Consider the following 20,496-nt stretch of genomic DNA (forward strand, 5'->3'; position numbering starts at 1 on the left):
CGTTCTGAGGAACGCCAACAAACGGACCTTTGGCGCGATTCCTAATATAGCGACAGCCACAGGAAATCATTGTAAGCACATATTACGAACATAAACACTCGAAATGGAAGAATAACACAGGCCTGTGTTATTGAGCAATAATACTCTGGGCTACGTGGGACCACGGTATTGTGCAGATTGCGGTGTAGAGTTTCGACACGGGGTATTTTGGGCCGGTCAGTGTGGCGCTGGACAGGGTGTTTTGTGGTCAGACAGAGGCACACCCTGAGCTAAATGGACTGTTTTTAAAGCTGGTGTGGAGGATTGTGGGTAAGCGGACCCTCATCTGACGCCTCATCCCAAACTGAAGGATATGAATTAAAGAGTGCATGGCTGAAATCATGCTAATACATACATTTCTGGTCAATAAGCTTGTTGATTTGAAGACAAATATAACATCTTATTGTTATAAAATGTTATTTTGGAGACAAATATTTTAAAGGCGAAATTATAAGAGCTTTAATTTTAGCTAGAAAAACAAATGAAAAGTATTTAGATTTTTTTGGTCACTACACAATGGTATGCATTCGTCTTTATAGTCATAAAAGTATTAAAATATTTAATTACTTTTATATGGTGCAAGATTTGTATTTTATATTACTATATTCTACATAAAATATTCTACATAAAGCAATTATAAAACTAATAAATAAAATTAGCATCTATTCACAAATACATCAAGAAATATATTTTATTGTCATTTAATATTTTATTGTATGCAATATAATTATAAAACAAATGAGTTAATAATAAATGCAAAATTTACATAATATTAGATATAAAGACATATATATATATATATATGTATATGTTTAGTTTTTACAATAAGTATTTATTTATTTTACAAAAATGAATATAAAACATTTCACACACACACACACACACACACACACACACAGCAAAAGCTAAACTAATAATCTAATTCTAGTGTTTATTCATCTGATGCCTATAGTCCTATAGTGTGGACGGACACTGTGTGTGTGTGTGTGTGTGTGTGTGTGCGCACATGCACTCAAAAGCTAATCGTGTAAATGTAAAACTGCTGGACTTTCTGCACACACACACTCACACACACACACATACACAAGCCCCCAGCTTTATTACCACAAGCCAGATTTATTCACAGCCCTTTTTTCTTTTTGATTAAAAACGTCTCCTCCACATGTTGATTTATGAGAGCATGACCGAGCGAGAGGGAGGTGGAGGATGACATCATGCAGTTGGCAGAGGTGACATCCACTCGCTTTGTGTGTGTGTGTGTGTGTGTGTGTGTGTGGCACAGCTGTAAGACACCACGATCACAAATCCACCTGGATGGTGTGTGTGAGCCGAACGGCGCCTTTAAACAGGAACAAGACCACTTAAATCAATACGAGACAGATTGCAACACAATTTACATCCACAATTGGATGCATTTCTAAGCAAAACAAGATATTCAAAGAAAACAAATGTGATTTTGATTCATCTATGAGATGCTACTAGCTTAACTAGAAACAAGCAACAATGTCCAATTAGTGTAGCATAAAAACATGCGACAGCAGAATGTAGCATTGCGTGCACGATGCTAGCCGACGCAATTATTGTACCATCCTAAAATTTCATTAGAAAATCTGATTTTGTAGTTTTTATCAGTTAAAAAAATATATTTTTATTTGTAACTTTACTAAGTTTTAGTGTCAACTTTTACCAAGTGCTAACTGCTTTCCCAAATGACTAGCTTGACTGTCCCTAAATTCTCAAATGAAGCATTAGATCTAACATTAGACAGTTAAAAGATAATTTAATCAGTCAAAAAAGCTTTTTATTTGTAACTTTTAGTGCAGCTGTTGCTAACTGCTAACTTTTAGCAGCTAAGTGCTAACTCTTTTCCAAAAAGAGTCGCTTGACAGTTTCCAGACTCTCATACAAAGCACTACATTTAACAGTGAACAGTTAAAATGGTTAATTTAATTGATTTAGATATTTTTATTTATAATTATTAATGTAACTAATCGCTAACTGCTAGCTTTTGATATTTAAATGCTAACTTTTTTCTCAAAAATGGTAGCATATCATCTTTGGCTCTGCAGCAAACAGAAGAGCAATTCTAGGGGCGTCGTGGTACAAAAACACAGATGGATTGTTAGTGAAAAAATGACATATGCTATAGTCATAGACAGCATAAATGTGATCTAGTTAATGTCCCAGTTGTTTGTCCTAGACTACAAATGGTTGAGATTTTACTCATCAGTTCCTGAAGAGATCTCGACAAAGTCTCAAGATCATGCTCAGATTTGACAGAGATATCAATATGAACTCAAATATTTCTGATCGAATAATCGATCCGCTTTAATTTGTATAGCTATTTTGGTGAGCTGAAAAAAGAGACCTAAGAGTCCTTAGTTAGGAGTTAATGTACGACAATTACAGACTCATTTTGGGATCTCTTTTTAAGAATATGTGAGGTGAAACGCAACTATAGAAAATGCAAAAAATAGCCAAATTGTTTTTTTTAAGGATTTGAGAAACAATGCAAACTCTTTCAGCTCGAGTTTATTTTTATTTGCGTTCTAAAATGCATAATTAAAAAGTTCTGCGCTATTTTTGTGTTTCCAAACAGCGTTAAAAATAAGACTTCAACTAATCTTGGAAAGAATCCATTTCGTTGCGCTACATCTAGCCATTTTTTTTATTGCATTTGCAGTTAACACCTCTTTACAAATGTTAACCTAAAAAAAAACGTGAATTATAGTCCGCCTTACAAAACCAACAAACAGGAGAACAGAACACTGTTGGGCACACAAAGATTGGGCACCCATTCTCACATTATTACACCTATTTCAGACTTGAAAGCACCACGGGGGGAGGCTTTACCTCCGCTTTCATCCCGCGCTTGCACTCGCCTAGCTTTACTTCACTTGACTCTTTGTTTTGTTTCCCTAATGCGTCTCTAAACCCATCTAAGGAGAGAAATGGTGCAGAACAAATCCTGACTTCGAGCCTTGGAAATTAAAAGACAGCGCAGGCCCCGATCCGCCTGATGAAGAGATATACACGCAGAAAAGAGAGACGAAATAATCCAATAAACAGCGATCACGCGCTTCACGTCTCTACGTGTACGGAGAGATCCTTAAACCCACACAGAGTTTTGTTTTTTTTGATTATGAAGCCTTAACAACTGTGAATGTGCAAAACCACAGACTTTCAGAATTGACTAGTCGGTTTGCCTGGATGACTATCTGATTAATCAGTTTAAACTTGTTCTGTATAGCCTAATTAACTTAGTTTTGGGTTCAATTGACTTAAAGAATACACGTCACTAAAATTATCAAAACAAATATATATATATATATAAAGAACTTGAAGTAAAGCTTGAGTTCTACTTTTAAAACGGTCACAAACAAAAAGTTCTGCAAGTTTACACAAGAATACCTAAGTTTCTTAATCTACTGGAAATAAGGTTAAACAACTAGTTGACCATCATGAACCATCGCTAATGTTTAGAAAAGCTCAAGTTTAGTCTTAACCTCAATATTTGTCACAAATAAAAGGTTTCTTTCAAATATTAAACCTGCCGCTCTGCCATGACAGAACTGCTCATAAGAATAGTCCTACTGTTTAATCGTTACGTAATAGTTACAAGAATCCAGGACAATGATATTGACCCTTCAAACACTAAATCAGCCAATATTGGGTCTGTAAAGGTAATACATCAGGGCTTACCCAAAATGCCTGCCCTCAATCACTGAATCAGCCAATATTGAGTCTGCAAATGAAATGCGGATCCAAAATGGCCACCCTCAACCATTAAATCAACCAAAATTGGGCGTGCAATGGTAATATGTTGATCCAAATTGGCCACCCTCAACCACTAATTTGCCCATAATTACAGTATGTCAATATTGACCCAAAATAGCCACCTTCATCCACTGAATCAGCCAATACTGGGTCTGCAATGGTAATATGTCGATGTCGGACCAAAATGACCGCCCTAAACCATTGGATCAGCCAATATTTGGCTTGTAAAGGAAATCCATTGACACTGACCCAAAATAGCCACCCTCAACAACTGAATCTTGAAGTCGTAACATTTGCATGGCGCTTACTCTTAATTCTAGGAAAAAGAACTGTGTCTATTCTAGACTTTTGACACACTTGAGACTTAAACGTCACTCTTACACTCAAGTTTCATCTTAGTTTGGTCTTACATAAGGCCAAGGAGCCTGTGAGCAGGGGAGACAGCAGCAGGGCGCTCAGGGAGAGCAGGATGGGCAGGTGGCTGGCTGGCATCATGTTGTAGATGACCTCTGACCTGTCTGGAGAGCCGTGGCCCCACAGGCTGGAGACGAAGGGTCGGCACGCTGGACGTTCGGCACTCTGGAGGATAGAAAACAGGAGAATCCTTATAATTAATGACAGGTGAGACAAACATGCGTATGTTAACATTGTTTCACCAGTCAACCATCAAGTTCATTCACACACGCTCAGTTTGAGCCTGTTCACATTCACTCAGTCTCCCAATTACAGTTTTACACAACTCATAATTAGTCAGGCTTTATCGCTGGATCTGTTCGTTATTTACTTATCCACCCATCTTGTAATTACCAAGACACTCATCAATATTTCAGACGGCATCTCTTTGTTTTAGCCAAATTGCGATTAATCCCCCCGTCACTGCCTCGGGAGTCGACTCGCGGGTTGCTGTGTTTCTCACAAATACGGGGTGGAAACCCGGCGAACGTGCTTGTACACCATTTAATTAAAGATGGCAAGTACATCAGATGGCAAGATGGCAAGAGACGCAAACACGTGTAGCTGCTTTCGGAAGCACTTGCTCACGTTGAGAATGAAAGAGATGTTGACATGAAGCGATGAGACTCTGTAAAGAGTGACTGTGGCATCTGTAGATGAACCTCCAGGCCTGTGCGACTCACTATGGGTGTTCAAACAAGTCGCAGTATGAGCTGGCACTTTTTTAATTTGAGCCCTGGGGGTCTGGTGGAGGACCAACAGTGGAAGTCTAGCAACTACTAAATGGGCTGTCAAATGGACAATATTAAAATCTATAATATTTTGTCTAAATAAATAAGAATATATATATATATATATATATATATATATATATATATATGAGATCTCTAAATGCTATGTGTAAATTAATTTTAAACAAATTAATACAAATATATAAAACAAAAAAAGAAAAAAGAATTAACTTAGTGTTAAATGATGGCAAACAATTTAAACATAATATATATATATATATATATTGCCCAATATTGATATCAATATGGATAAAATAAAATAAAATAAATATGGTCACAGACACACTGGGATTTTTTTTAAAAATACTGTATAAAATATAATAAAGACTAAATGTATTTCTAATGTATTTATACATTTATTAGTTCATCACCAAAACTTCAAAATGCTACAAGAGAATTTAGGAATCACATTACAAGTATAATAATTTTTTTGAGTGCTAGATTAAAGCAATGAAGGGAAATGAACATTTATATTGAAATACAATACTTTGAGATAAATGGATGAATAGAGAAAAAAAAGTACAATAAATATATAAATTGTCCAATAAATGGCCAAAAACCAATATAGTTTGGACATATCATGTATTCTCAAAAAATTAATACTGACAATATTTTTATAATATTGCATAAAATACTTTTATTATAATACTATATCAAATATTATTATAATAATTTGTAAAAATAATATTATTTATAATGTTTATAATAATAATTATTCATTCAATATAAAATTATATAATAACTCTAACTGTAATGGGATTTAAACACCTTGTAACTTTTCTTCAACGCTGAAAACTAAACTATGTCTAAACTATAAACTAATGTCACCAAGAAGCCAAGATTTATGATTGTGGGTGCACTGCAACAGTCCACTATTGTTCTCCTCCCCAGAGGGCACGCGAGACACTTTAAACTTTCATAATAAGTCTATTGTGTCCTTCTGTTGAGATCAACACAATAACACAGTCATCACATCCACACACACAGTGTCAGTCTGCACCGCTATTTGTGCTCCTCTAGTATGGAGTTACATTTCCAAAGAGTCTGGAAGTCATAATGCGTGAGTGAGGACTTAAAGACAGCTGGCTTGTCAGCTTGGGGTTTCCTGTCAACCTGCATTGCGACACTTGAAATTCTGCTCCACATAAACAATTGGAAACGTCAGTCGAGGGATTCAGCTCTCGAGTACTTCAAGCATAGGGCCAAAGCAGGCACGGCATGCCCAGACAAAAAGGAGGAATATGTCCATCCTGAATGACGATGCTCTGCTATGCTAGCTGTCCAAATCAGATTCCAAATGCAGCTCCTGTTCACCATGTCTGGAACTGGAAGGTTTGAAGTTTCATTTCAACAATGAGCTAAAATGAAACAATGGATCTCCTCAAACAACCTTAATAACAAATGCAACCATGTTGCATTCATCAAAGGCAGACAATTCTGTGTCTTGCTTGGTGTAAAGCGATTACATTTGAGGAATGCAACACGGTCTCATTGTTAGCAATGGTGCAAAAGTTTATGAAACCTACTGACACCAGAATATAGGTGTTTCATGAATTGAATGCTCTCAGTTCATGTTCCCCACCTTGGCTAGCCCTCAAAGGCTGGGAAAACAGGTGCATTTCAACCACACAGTCATGCAATATGAACAAGGACCTGTGTGTATGCATAATTGAGCTGTACAGAGAGGTGAATGTTATGGACTTGTTGGGGAGTGACACTACATGCACAGCGACTCTGCAAAAATGCTCAAAAACTGGAAACAAAATTTTGCGTCATGCCATTATGGTTTGGCATGCCATTCCTAACAATGTGTTGCATGCATTGGATACTGAAGCAAAATCATGTCACACTCAGTACGTACTAAACAGTTTTGGTGCGAAACCCCACACCTCCAAACTACAAAGCATGCAAATAATCCAGGCTTTTTAAACAAGCCATTATGAGCCAAGGATACACAGTGCCTGTGGATACCAGCATCGCAACCACTGACAGTCAGTCGAGCGGCTCTTGAGATGTGCATTTACTGTATGTGTGCCCAAGTCTTTTATCTTCAGTTCTATCTCCTATCTTTCTCGCTACCTCCAGCCAATGGCGATATGCCGTATGAGTGTGTGTTATCTTTTTAATGGAGAGAACCAGCAGTCAGATGCAATCAGGGCTGCGCTCATGACTGGCTGGCTTCCTAATCATGCACATTTCCATGCATTATTAATGCGCACATGTCGGATTCAGCAGTAAAACTGAGAGATACGACGACAGACAGAAAAGAGAGTGAAAGGTTGGAAGATCTGGCATTTCAAACTGGGCTACACGAGAAGATGCATGCCCTGCGGTCGCAGGAATAATAGGCATGTTAAAATGAGGCAAACACGTCAAAGACACAACGGCGTTCTAGCGTGTGAACAGAAATATCAAAACAACATCTTCTAAATGAGCGCTGAAGAAGAGTCGTAAACAATGGCCAAGTTTAATGTGCTTGCATGATTATGAAATCCGCAGTGCTGGGAGACGAACACAGAAAGACAGCAACGCTGTGAGTTTATGTGCATGTACGTTAAGTAGTTCATGGTTTTTGCCAAGATTGATGCAAGAATGCAAAACTCTGGTAGCAGCTCATGCCGACGAAGGAACTACCGTGCAGAAGCTTAGAAAAGAAACAGATGAAGCTGCATAACAACTGGGAGGACAACAGTGTGTGTGTGATTTTTAATGGTGGATAATCAGATGAGGAAGCCAGATCGGAATCCCCAGTGAGACTGTGTGAGAGAAGAAACCATGGCGTATGTCCAATTAAAATTCCCAATTATGCGCCCCAGTGAGCATTTCTCAATATGAAGATCAAACCGCTAATAACTGCGCAATCGGGTGTGATCGCAAAGACACCTTGCTGCAACGCTCTCTTAACTCCTTTAGTCACCTTTGACTCTCGATATTGCAGATGATGGCATGCTAACATCACAATCTGCAATCTCTGAAGCTAATGAATGCTAAAAAGGAAGATTTATCACCGTCACATGCATTCAAAGTGAACAAATGCTAATTACCCCTCTACACTATAGCTAAAGAAGTGATGTACGCTGTGAAGTGAGTAGCATGTAATTACGCACAATACCGGCACCAAAAACAAGTGGAAAAGAACACGGGTCCTGATTTTTTGCTGGTAAAATGGGCCGCCCAATTATACGCACACTAAAAACATGATAGTTTAAAACCAGATTCAAGACAAAAAGCCTCAGAGGGGTCTTATAAAACAACGCCGTGGCCATTTCTATTTACGAGCCATATACCTTAAAGAGCCCCTTGTAATGGCGCAGTTCCCTACGTATGCTACAGGCAACAGAAGCCCAAGTGAATGGCTCCTGATTCAGTCCAATTATCAAGGACACACACTCCTCCTGCGGTCACACACACTTATGTGTCTGTCCACAGCCGTAAAGTGAGAGAGCTCGAGCAAACACACATCTGGCTTTCATGTCAGTGCCAGATTTGACTGTGTAGTCCAGGTGGCTTGACTTCATGTTTGTCTTTCTCTGCTGTCCAGGCTGCCATTTTGAACAGTGCACAGAGAGAAGCCAAGCATCCGTCCCTTCGGCAAATTCAGCCAGAGATGCTTTCACAATTCAGCAACCATTTCCACTTCAGTTCTGACACTATAGCAGACATTTAAAGCCAGTGGTAAACCCAAGTTTAAAACAAGTATAAAAAACACTGTGAAATCCAATAACAAGCATCTGGAAAGTTGCAGCTCTGGTGACGTGCATTAATTGTGACAGAAAAACAATACTGATGTGATGGAACTTCCTACCTCACAGGAAGCATTTAATGATACTTTACCACTTACTTTACTTGCCTTCTGAAAGAATCACTAGTAGAGAGTAAATGTTACAAAAAAATTTGTTTTTCAAATTAAAATAATAATACAGTTAAATAATAAACTTGTCATTATTATTAGTAGTAGATAGATAGATAGAACAAAGGACAATGAGAATATATAAAAAGGAATCCAATATCTACAATATCTACTTCATTTTCTCTGTAATCTACAATTTCTTATGAATGACTTTAGATGTTAGGGTGAAATCTGACTTGTGACAAGAATAAAGAGGACATGTTCTTGACAGATTTAGTGAGATTCATCCTAAAGCCTTGCCGTACACTGTCAATGTTGAGTTATGCATGCATTTGTGGGAGCATTATGTAAATATTTTTTCACCAGTTCTATCCTCTCCCTCTAATGCATAACAATCACTGCATTATCAGGTGATTGCCTCTCATTTCAAGGCACACATCTGCCATTGCTGTCATGGCTGCAATCTATAGAGACACAGAGAGAAGACGCCAACGTCTTCTGTGACCAAAGCCTCCTGCCTTTGTGTTAGTTTACAATGGCAGCAAGATGATGTATGGCTTTTCCCTGCGCTGCAGATGTGCCATGGATCCGAGATGAAATGTTCGATGAAAAATAACACTTGCAGGAGTCGCTCTGTCTCCACTTAAGTTGCAGAACAGTGGCAGGGAAGTTAGAGGCAAGAGAACCAGGACAAAAATGTCTTTCTCCTATATCCTATCCAAACAGCCATTACATAATTCTAATTCTTGAGTACAACCAGAACGGAGGGAGTGAATGTCTGCACACATCAGAACAAAGCGAGTGCTGCTTCATGCTGATATGTCATTCTGAGAAGACCAGGTGGCACATTTGACCTTTGCGCTTTCAGGGAGATAAATTCAAGAGTCCTTTCACTTCTGGGAGAGGAACAGATATGCTGCAATGCAGTCAAACTTGGCACTCCCAAAAAGCGTGTGCATTGTGGCTTTTAGTTCATATCGGTTAGCTTTGAGGCTAATATCTATGTGTTGTTAACATACTCCTACACAGGGATAACATAAAACTTTAGAAGATATTCACATTTAAAACTGACAGTTTGAGTATATTTCTGTCCAATAAAATACTCCACTCTCCACTACTACCTGCAACCGACTAGCAATAGCAATAACAAATGTTAAATGGTTGTGATGAACTAATATGGTAAATAGTTTCAACTGAAAATATGTCAACATTTCCATTACATTGCATTCAAGCTATAAATTGGAATTCCCTGGGAATCTAACCCATGACCTTGGCATTGCTAATGCCATGCTCTGCTAGTCAACACAGCACTCGTGAAGCCATTTCAATCTTAAGTCTTTAATGTTTGCAAAGTGTTGGTTAGCCTATCAGCACTGCCCTTAAGTTATCTGATTGTGCACAAAGACAAGCCATGTTAAGCAACAGGATATTTTCAGTTTAGGACACATGGTCTAAAAGACAGGTCATTTGAGTCTATGACATGCTCAATTGTATCTTTCAGAAAAGCCAATTTAATCATATCTGGCCTGGCTGCGATGAGCATTAGTCCTTGAAAAAAGAATGACGTTACGTTCTGGATTCTCGCCAAGCCATCTACATGCAATTCCTGCCCTTTCAGACCCAGCTAAGAGCATTTCAAGGGCCACCCTAGAGGCGGAAATATCGGCGCACATTTATATTCCAGATCCCAGCGAGGAATAAAATTACATTAAGCACAGGTGCCCCCTTGGAAATTGGAATACTTTTCTTAGCTTGGTAAATAGAAGCTCTGCATAGTTGCTATGGGATGGCAGTATGGAATCATTCAAATCAAGCTAAATAAATCGTTATTTCAGAGGCTGGCAGCCTATGATTTGGCATCTGCTCTGGAGGATGGGATGGTTTCTCTCAGAGGTGGACAATTACGCTGCCACTTACTGTTATAGGTGGCACAGCCAGAGGTGAGGTGGATGGGCTGCATTAGCATTCCAGCGCTGCGCATCCATTCAGGCTAGGTGTAACCACACTGCCGCAGGCAGGATGTTAGTGCTCTATGGTGTACACAACATCCTGCTCTCGTGGTAGGAAGCATTGAATCCCAACATGAATACAAACTCCTTTCTTTTACTGATGACTGGTTACAGTGCATCATTGTGTTTTGGTGCTAAATGGAACAACACAGGTAATTTTTGTTGAATGTAAATGCAACAGCCTAGCATACCCTCTTCTGAGCTGAGAGGCAGTTCTGGGTTTGTGTTTGCACAAACGGAACCTGAACTACACAAGTGAAGCTGTTTAGATTAAGAGCTCTTTCCTCAAGGACACCAGCTAGTACCATTAAATGAAATAAATTCATTGTGCTAATTAACAACCCAGGGATCAATTTGTCACCTTGTTTATACATGCTCCACTCGACAGGGTCTGCACCAGATTTGTGAAGAGCAGTATGCTAATGGTGGCTGTGGGAACAAATATGGAATTTTTTCGCCCCTTTACTCACCATAATAAAACCATTTTGCTCAAGCACATTGACTCCTTACCACTGTAATTACATAACAGTACTATGGTGAGTGGGTGCAGGAGTGTATAATCACATTTTGACCGCGACTGGAGCCTCGGGAGAAAGCGCACTGAGGCAGACGTGAATGTGTGCGAGTGAGGTAAGTGTCCCTTGGTTCAAGACTGGGCTGAGTAGATGCGGTACCCTCCCCTCGGCCTCCTGAATCGAGAGAACGAGAGAGAAACGTGTTGAAGACAGAAAACAGATGGCCAGGTTTGGGTTTGTGTCTCCTGTCTGTCACCTCCCTCCATCCCAGCTCGAGAGTAACAACTGGTCACTTTTTACGGCCATTATAAAAGCTGCAAGAAGTACAGGCAAATAGAGTCCCAGGAGCTCTACCACAGTCCGGCTTTCCCATGTCCCTAATCTTGCTGACTGGGCTGCACAAGGGAGGGATTGTAGAATAGGAAGAGGGGTCAGAGGTGAGATGACCCCACATACTCACTGGGGTAAGGGGTAAGAATGGGGTAGCGGGATTGTTAGCTTCAACTTGGGCTGCTAGATATTCTGATCTGTCCCTGAAAGAGCCACTGAGGTAACAGAGACTACGCTGTCCGCATATGAAAATACCACCACTAATAACCAAACACTAGGTTATTGTTGGAGTTTGACCTCATGAAGGACATGCAGTGTTCCCTGAGTCGCAGCACTGATGCTGTGTTGAATCAGAAGCACCTCAACCAATGCCCAACAAATCCTTCCCTGGCCACCCAAAAAAAAAAAAGTTATTTTTACCTCTTTGGACAACTGAAGACCTGCAGGGTGGATCAAGGGTGAGAGGTCAAGCAGCTGGTTAAAGCTCCTTTTTAACCATGCAACATTCTTATGCTGCCTGCTAGGAAACACACTTGCTGGCAATAATATTGCAAGAACAACAAATTCATTCAACTCCTACATTTGCACACAATACGAACAGCAGCATTAAAAGATGCCAGCATTGTGTGCCGTGAACAACCCTGTGGGCACTTCATTCGTATCAGGCAACTGGCCCTTTTCAACACTGTATAAGGCATTAAGTCAGCACTACATGGTGTGAGGTGTAATCAGTGTGAGAGCAAGAGCCACCTTATCTCTTATCTCTAAAGAGATCTGACAGGCCCTCGGAGCTGCGAGACCGTACCTCTCACTAGAGTTAGACTTAGCTGTGGTGCATCAGCCACCCTGCGGCCTCCAGCTCGTCCAGAGGGTCCAAGCGGTCAAAGAAATAACAAACGTTGGTGGAATGAACAGGTAAGAGGTCGACAGCACTACACCAGAAGTCTCTCTCTGTCCTTTTGCAGAACGCCTCCATCAACAATGCTCAACTGACTTGCATTCATGGAACAAAGGCCTAAATAAGGGAGGGAAAATTAGATGAGTAAATCTTTCCCTGCTCAGGGAAGGACAGAGAGTGAGAGAGGGCACAGTCGGGACAATATGATGAATCAATCTCAGTGATTGGTTGACTGAGCAGACGGAATTGACAGAGGAACGTTTTCCCGCAAGCAAGTCAGGCTGATTATACAACAATCAATTATTCATTACTGTAACAACTGGCAGTGCTGACCGAAAACGTGACATTGTGGGAAAGCTAATCCAATACTATAAGTTTGATGACTTGTTAGAGATCCTACTATCAGCCAAGGAACACTCAAAGCTCTCATGGGATCTATAATCAGACGCAGACAAATAGACTCTAGCTGTATCTAAGATAAGAAATACTTTATTTTCAAACCGAATATCGATACTTTAGTTTAGAGTTTCTTTTTGTGTACAAGGAAGCAGAGAGCTGTTCTGTTCATTACAGGCTAGGAAGCCCCCCTTCTCTTTCTCACCGCCCAAGTCTCGTTCGTACCCACTGAGTGTGAACGGGAATGTGTGGGCCGACTTAATCAAAATCACTCGTGAGGAATTTGAATACTCTAAATTAAGAAGCTGTGACGCTCTTTTCTCCTGGTCTCTCCGGTCCAGCCACCTGGTGCGGCGCGTCTGCTGATTACAGAGAAACGGGTAGGAGGAGGTGCCGAAGAAGAGCTGAACACATCAAGTGTTGAACCTCCAACTGCGCTAGGAGGGAATGAAATGAAAAAGAACAACACAACTTTACGTTGCCTATTATTTTGGATAAAAGCAATGGCTCCCTCAAAAGGGAAAGGTTTTGTTTGAGGGGTACAACTCTTATGTTATTGCTATTGCAATCATCTATTCCTCTGGGGGACCACGAGGTGGGCAAATCTTATCTTTGTGCACCTGATACATGAACTCTAGGCCATGGGACAACAGCTAAGGGTGATTATGTGGCATCATTTAGGGAGGTCCTTAAATGAGGCAGATTGTTAAACCAGGATGGTGCTGTCAGCAGATAAGTGTGTTTGCTTGCTGAACGTGATGCTAGTCCCTCATTCCATCTGTTTGGTTATGAAGAGGGGGAAAAAGTACCGTAAAAAATGAAGAGGGTGGGAGAGAGCAAAAAGCAAGTTTTGGAAAACCTAGTAAAAGAACTGAAGGCTGTCATTCCAGTACAGCCCAAGCTGTTCGGCTGTCGTCAGGCATGCTCAGCAAGATGCAGCCTGCTCCATATGGCTTGCTCAGATCTGCCATCTCAAGGGAAGAGCTGCCTGCCTGCATGTTTGGAGAGAACGAGAGAATGTGCGATTGTGTTTCACTCTGAAATGCTCATGTTTATGCAGAATATCAAGCCGGGTATTGTTACAGCTGTCCAGTTCCGTCTAAAATAGAAGCAGAAACCTTTTCCAAAATGTATTTTCTTGGCAAACCTCTGCATTGATGAATTTCCAGAGTGCTTTGGAAATTATATTGAGTCCAAGGAGAACTTTCCACAGCATACAGGTACCTTGCTAAGGGAGATGCTTTCTCCCAAGCCTAGCAACACTGAACATATTCCCATGGTGAAAATGTGGGTTCCAGACAGGCTCAGCAGACCAAATCTAAAAAAGGTCTGATGTTTTGTAACAACAACACTTGTAAAAAACAGAAATCATGGTTGTTTAAAAATAGTAAGTCTAAAAATAAGTTAGGTTTATGCTTATAAAAAATGAAATTTTTCAAGACAAAAATGGCCCAACCTGGATCGAATTTGGGTCAGCTATGCAAAATCACCACGGGACTATATACACACACACACACACGTCTTGAATGGAAAACATTCTTTCTCCCTCCCTGGTCAAGGGGGGGGCGGTAAGAATTGTGCAGCCTTGTGCGAGCAGGAGCTTGATTGAGCAAGTGTAAATGGTAACAAGGCCCGAGGGGCCAAGGAGACAGGCAGTAAGGATTACCGAGTGGGATTAAATAAGCTCATGTATGAAACACATGAGAGAAACTGTACAGGGAGTCCTGTTTATTAGAGCAAGCTATTCCCCATAAGCACACAGGTGGGGGGTTGCTTACACACATGCAGGGACTACATGGTGGATCTGGATGAAAACAGATTTGTCACGTAAACATCAAGTCACGTAAAGGTGACAGACTAGAACAAATACACTTGAAAAAAAGAGGTACAGCCTAACGGACCATATTAATGGTAGTTTTCTATATGTGCAAGTCGATTTATAAGGAAGAATGTACCACAACAAAAACACTGGTGAAAACAACATTCACATATTGCACAGCCAATAAACTCTACATTTCTTTAATTTTGTCCAATAAACCGTCACAGCATTCTTTTAGATCTCCAAAATTAAGTTCTATTTGAGGCTCAATTGAATTTTGTTTTGGTCATGAAGCTACTAATTACGGAGGGAAACGCACTTTTCAGAAAAGCATATTGTGCATGTATACTTCAGTATGCATACTGCAGAAGAAACCTCTAAAATATTTTGGGTTTTTATGTAAAAGATGATTTCTAGATCCCACTTGCTGAAAACAATGTAGCATACCAAAAACAGTGACTGCTTATGCTTGGTTACGGAACATTTTAAATACTAATGTACGGTATACAATATATACTGCAAAAATAATTTTCTAAGCAGTGAGCTAGTATTACATTCAGAGTAGGGAATTTTTAAAAGCTAGTATGCAGTATACAGTATATACTGTACTATTTTTAGAAACAAGCTACTATTCAATTTTAAACATGCAGTTATGAAAAAAAAATGGAATAAACTAGAATTGCGTTTTGAACATGCTGTTTTTAAAAACTGGAATACTGCATAATTTATAGTAAGGAGCAAGCTAGTATTCCATTCTTATACAGTCAGGGTCTGTGGTGCAGCATAGCTCAACGAGTGTGTGCTAAGGGCCAGATTTAGTATGTGTGTGAAAGAAAAGGATGGGGTCAGTAAGAAGGAGCGCGGCCAGTCGCCATTGCTCCCAATGGAAATGTATACCAGCTGTGGCATTCTGGGGGCCAATCTGCTGGGGCCGATAACACTGGGCCTTTTGTCCATCTGCTCCGACTTTCTGACATTCTCCTACTGGCTCTCCCTCTAATTCCTCATCCTTCACTTTCCCTTCAGATTTCTCACTCAGCCGCCACTCGGCTAGAGAAAACAATCTTCAATCGGTAAGTAGGGGCTCTCAGTCTCACACATGATTGAAAGGCAGTCACAAAGACACAATATGTTATAAGCACACATAAACAAACAGAAGGCATGCGGCCACACAAAAGAGGCCTGATGGGTTGTTGAAGGAAACGGACAAGGGTTCCTGTTTCACGAAACCTATTTTCTGACCATACAAAGGGAAAACATTCAAGAACTGAATCTTCTGCAAAGCCTCTAGAAGAAAATCAAAACAACATGTCAGTCTAAAAATCACATATACACACAGAAAAATACGTTTTTTTTAACAGTTTCAGAAACTAAAACCATTTATTTTGTTGCAAAATAAAAGCTAGCTAACAGAAGTCATATTTTCCTGAGGAGGCAGCAATAGTACAAAGCACAAACCCCTTTCGTTTACACTAACAAATAATGACAAGTACCGTCATTATCAATAAAATGAAGTTACAAATGTAGTACAAACAAGCTACTTTTAAATCTTTCAGATAACTGGCAAAAAACTATGCTAAGACTGTACTAAATCATACAAGAAAACCAGTTCAACCAACCTAAAAGTCATTACATAATTCACATACTAGCTTTTGCTAATAACAGAAAAAAAGACATGTGAAAGCCCCTCAGAGATCAGCATCCTCACATAAATGACAATGCATGATGGTTTTGTTTACTCATCCCTCTCATTAGCTTGCAGCAGGGATAATTATTATTGTAGAAGAAGCTTCACGAAAAACCAAATCCCACATTCCATGTCAACACTGAATAACCGCAGTCAGCTGTCCACTCGGACGACAAAACTACCTCTCCTCCCTGTGCTAGGCAGCCCCCTTCCCAGCATTCCACAGCTAAAATAAATAACCTGTCTCCGAATGGTATTTTAATGAGAGTGTGGGAGTGGAACTGTTATGTGCAGCTCTCTGCATGCCTACGTCTGAGTCTGGCCTCCCTTTACGCCGCTAACAATTAGTTAGCTAATCAGCCACCACTGTTAGAGAAATATCATTTCATAAACACAATATGATGAAGACAATCAGGCTAGTTGGAGCACGCTACAGCAATGACAACATTATGTGCATGGCGCACTTAGCCGTGCCTCTGTACCCTTGGAACGAGGGCGTGCGCTAACCTTTTAAGAGCAGGTTAATGTATGGGCAGAGGTTTTACGGCTAGGGACGAATTCATTACAGTGACAATCTCAGCTGATTTTCCATGTCAACTTTCTGCCTATAAACCTAAGGACGGCATTTTTAAGCCCTCAGGTGTTAACCTTAATCTAACCCTTATCTAAGAGGAGACAGGTGAATATCAATTGTGTACTGAGAGGTATCAATGTCAAACAGACGGTTTGAGGCGTGGAGTCTTGGTTTGGAAGTTTAACGCTAGCTTAACATAGTTATTTCATCATCAGCTCCCTGGGCCTAAAAGGTTATTTAAGGCGTCTTGCTTGGGATTTTACTGTACAAGTAGGTTCGAGAAGGTGGCAATGCGGTGGCGGAGATTAGCCTGCATGAGTTGATTCAAGGAGCTGTGTGGTCGAATGTACTAAGATGTTCCTTGACAGTAAGCTTGTTTTAACTAAACGACCACCGTGTTGAAAGCAATTAAGGCTGCTGTTGCAGTCGCTGTACCATGAATGGCTAGTCTCCAGGTAGTTCCATTAAATTCTGAGGTTGGAGTTTGCAGGTTACACTCACACAAAATGAAAGGGGTAAGGCTGACTTGTCAGCTGGAGAGCCGGGAGCCACCAATAAATCTTTGAAGAAGGATCAGTGATGCCTCCCATAGGCAGTAACCCAAGTGCGATACGCTACTCACGTTTGCAACCATTTGCAAGTCAAGTGGCTCACTTCACATTCGGCACAGTCAGGAGTGGCGGATAGGATCTCCCCAGGAATCAAGACAACACTGACTGATAAAAACAAAATTAATACATACAAAACATGGCTGTTTATAAACAGCTACAAGAAGAGGAGACTTATAGGTAGAATGCACAACCCTGCACATTGAAGAATGCCACACTGGTGTTTAGTTTTCAACTACACAGGATATGACCCCTGACAGAACTGTCTAACCTGATGTGACCCCAGGACACCATGGGAATTCACAACCGCTTAGCAAAAAAAGAAAGACGCTCCAGCTCAACTGTGCATGCCATGAAGAGAAAGCAGTCACCGTATTCTGGGAATTCCCTGGTGGAAGGAATTGGCAGATTTAGCAGTGGCAAGAATGAAAACAATAGCCATGTATTGGCACATTATGGGAGAGAAAAAAAAATTAAGTGATGGCTTCTTGAAAAACCCAAATTCCTCCTATTCCTTCAGCTCCCGTTTCAACTCCACCCTAGGCGAAGGCTAAAAATAGAGAGACTGGGAAAATGCACTTTTAGCCCCGTAACTGTGGAGAACTCGGTTTGACACTGAGCTGATGGGGTGGAGGTAGAAAAAATATGGGAACATGGCGTGGAAGGGCTTTTTTTTGCTATTCTGGGTAGTATGTTCTATAATTTAAAGCACCTTTATATAGGAGAGTTCAGACTAGAATGATGTTTCTAATAGTTTATGGGAGGGCGCTGAAACTCCACCTATATGTTCAGACTTGCAGTCTGGTTTCAGTCAAATGTCGGGTCAAAGGTCGGCTGAGTTGGCGCTCTCCATGGCAACTACAGAAAAAAAGTCCATGCTGAAGGGCTGCTTATTACACTACCCTCGTCGCCAACTTGGCAATTGCTCTTTTAACTGTCCATCATGGTAAAAATCCTGGCATTCCTAGTGACCCGCACAACTCTGGAAGGAGAAGGGGCCACATGACTTCCTGTCTGCCGTTGGACGCTGAAGTTGAAGGGTGCATAAGAAACATGAATGGGGACTTCAAAGCCTCCAAGAGGTGAACGTATTTATAGACAAGGCTGGCGGTAAAGTTGGCAGTAGAGCTGAAGGGGTGTATAGAATAAAAAGCAGGGTTGCCCTGAAAGAACTCTAGAGCCTTCTGGGAGATAAAAAAAAAAAATCAGAGGCAGCCAGGCCCCAAACTGATTAATGACTCTATGGTACAATTGAACATTGTGTAAACAATGGATCCTGGGCTGTACCTCAACAAACATTAGCTGGGAATTGTCTTGTTGGGGTACATGATGCCTAAAAGGGTTGTGTTTTAGGACAGATACATGGGAGACTAGCAATGTGTGGAAAACAAGTTTGCAACGACACCCTGGCATCTCCAAAACAATTTTAATGAGCCCAAAAAAGATTGTGTACTAACTTTTCAAGATACTGTAGTATTTGAAGCCCATTCAACTAGACAAATGTGTTTCTGAACTAAACTAGACATTTAACAAAGAAAATGTTGGGCAGACATGATTTTGTCCACCGGGAATTGATTAGATTTTGAAAAATAGAGACAGATGGTTATAGGGAAAGGGTTGAAAACTTGATTCCTGACGTCAACCGAAAAGGAAAGGAGTTTTTAGAGTTTTACCTAAATGATCACAATTACTTTAACGACCCCAAATGTGCCTCTTTTTGAACTAGCATCAATTTGCCTGGATAACTGGATGTATCTGTAAGCATTAAAACCCCTAACGTCAGCAGATCTGCAGTGAATCTTTTGTTTGCCTGTCTATAGAGAAACAGTATCCGCAAAGGACACCATGACTGAAGTCTATACTGGAGCTGGACAAAACCCTTACACACACACGTATACTCACAAACTCCATCTCACACACCCGCCTAGATGAAATATGCATGAGGCACTTTAGCTATTTCCATGACACACTTGACTTCCATGTACCTTGACTTGTCTGTTGAGAAGACAAAGGATTTCTGAACTTTTGCCACTAGTGAAAGTACACTACAGGAAAGAGCCACAGGGCACAGAAACAAAGCAAGAAGAAGCAGGCTTAAACTGAACCCATATTTCCCACACAAGCACCACAGACCAACGTGCCAGGAATACATGGACTAACCAAAGGTTATAATAGTCAGATTTAGCACTTTTCAATTTCACATTTGCTGTGTCCGTCTCTGATAATTTGCTGTAATCCAGACAACGCGTCTCTATGTTCTGATGACTTTAAAAGCAAAGTGATTCTGATCACATTCATTGCTAACTGAATTTAAGAGGGCAAATGTCAGCCGTCTTTGATATTTATCATCTAGAAACCCGAATGAATCTCCAAACTGTAATTCTGATAGTAGCAAAGAGAAGACTGAAAAAGTAAAATGCGTTCAATCCTCCAATATTAGCCAGATGCATAAATTAAAATTAAATAAATCAATGAAACAATAAATAGCTCTTTATGTAAGAATATCAAATTACTTGTTCACACATTGGGTTCTGTTACTGCAACTGTGTTAACATGCTTCATGCTTTCATAGCATTTAACTGCAAACTGCATGGTCCACCAAAAAAAAGAAAGAAAACGAAGCCAAAGCCAAATGGTCTAATTCTAAGCTCTCAAAAAGAAGACATACTTCGGCCTTTAAATCTGTTAAAAAGGCACTGACTATAAATGAAAATACAAGCATGAAACCATGCATGTGTGTGTTTATGCCA

At 40.3% G+C, this 20,496-nt stretch overlaps 1 protein-coding gene across 17 annotated transcripts in view; it reads right to left on the reverse strand.

Annotated features, from left to right (window-relative positions):
• LOC132131136 (receptor-type tyrosine-protein phosphatase S-like) overlaps window positions 1–20,496 on the reverse strand; it is a 131,888-nt gene that overhangs the window by 101,112 nt on the left and 10,280 nt on the right. For all 17 annotated transcript variants that reach the window (XM_059543096.1, XM_059543102.1, XM_059543099.1 and 14 more), the window contains exon 2: window positions 4,227–4,395. In XM_059543096.1, coding sequence (XP_059399079.1) covers window positions 4,227–4,311 — 85 coding nt within the window. In that variant the 5' untranslated portion in view covers window positions 4,312–4,395. The remainder of the gene's footprint in view (window positions 1–4,226; window positions 4,396–20,496) is intronic.

Source organism: Carassius carassius, chromosome 48 (assembly GCF_963082965.1).
Source record: "Carassius carassius chromosome 48, fCarCar2.1, whole genome shotgun sequence".
Classification (NCBI taxonomy): domain Eukaryota; kingdom Metazoa; phylum Chordata; class Actinopteri; order Cypriniformes; family Cyprinidae; genus Carassius; species Carassius carassius.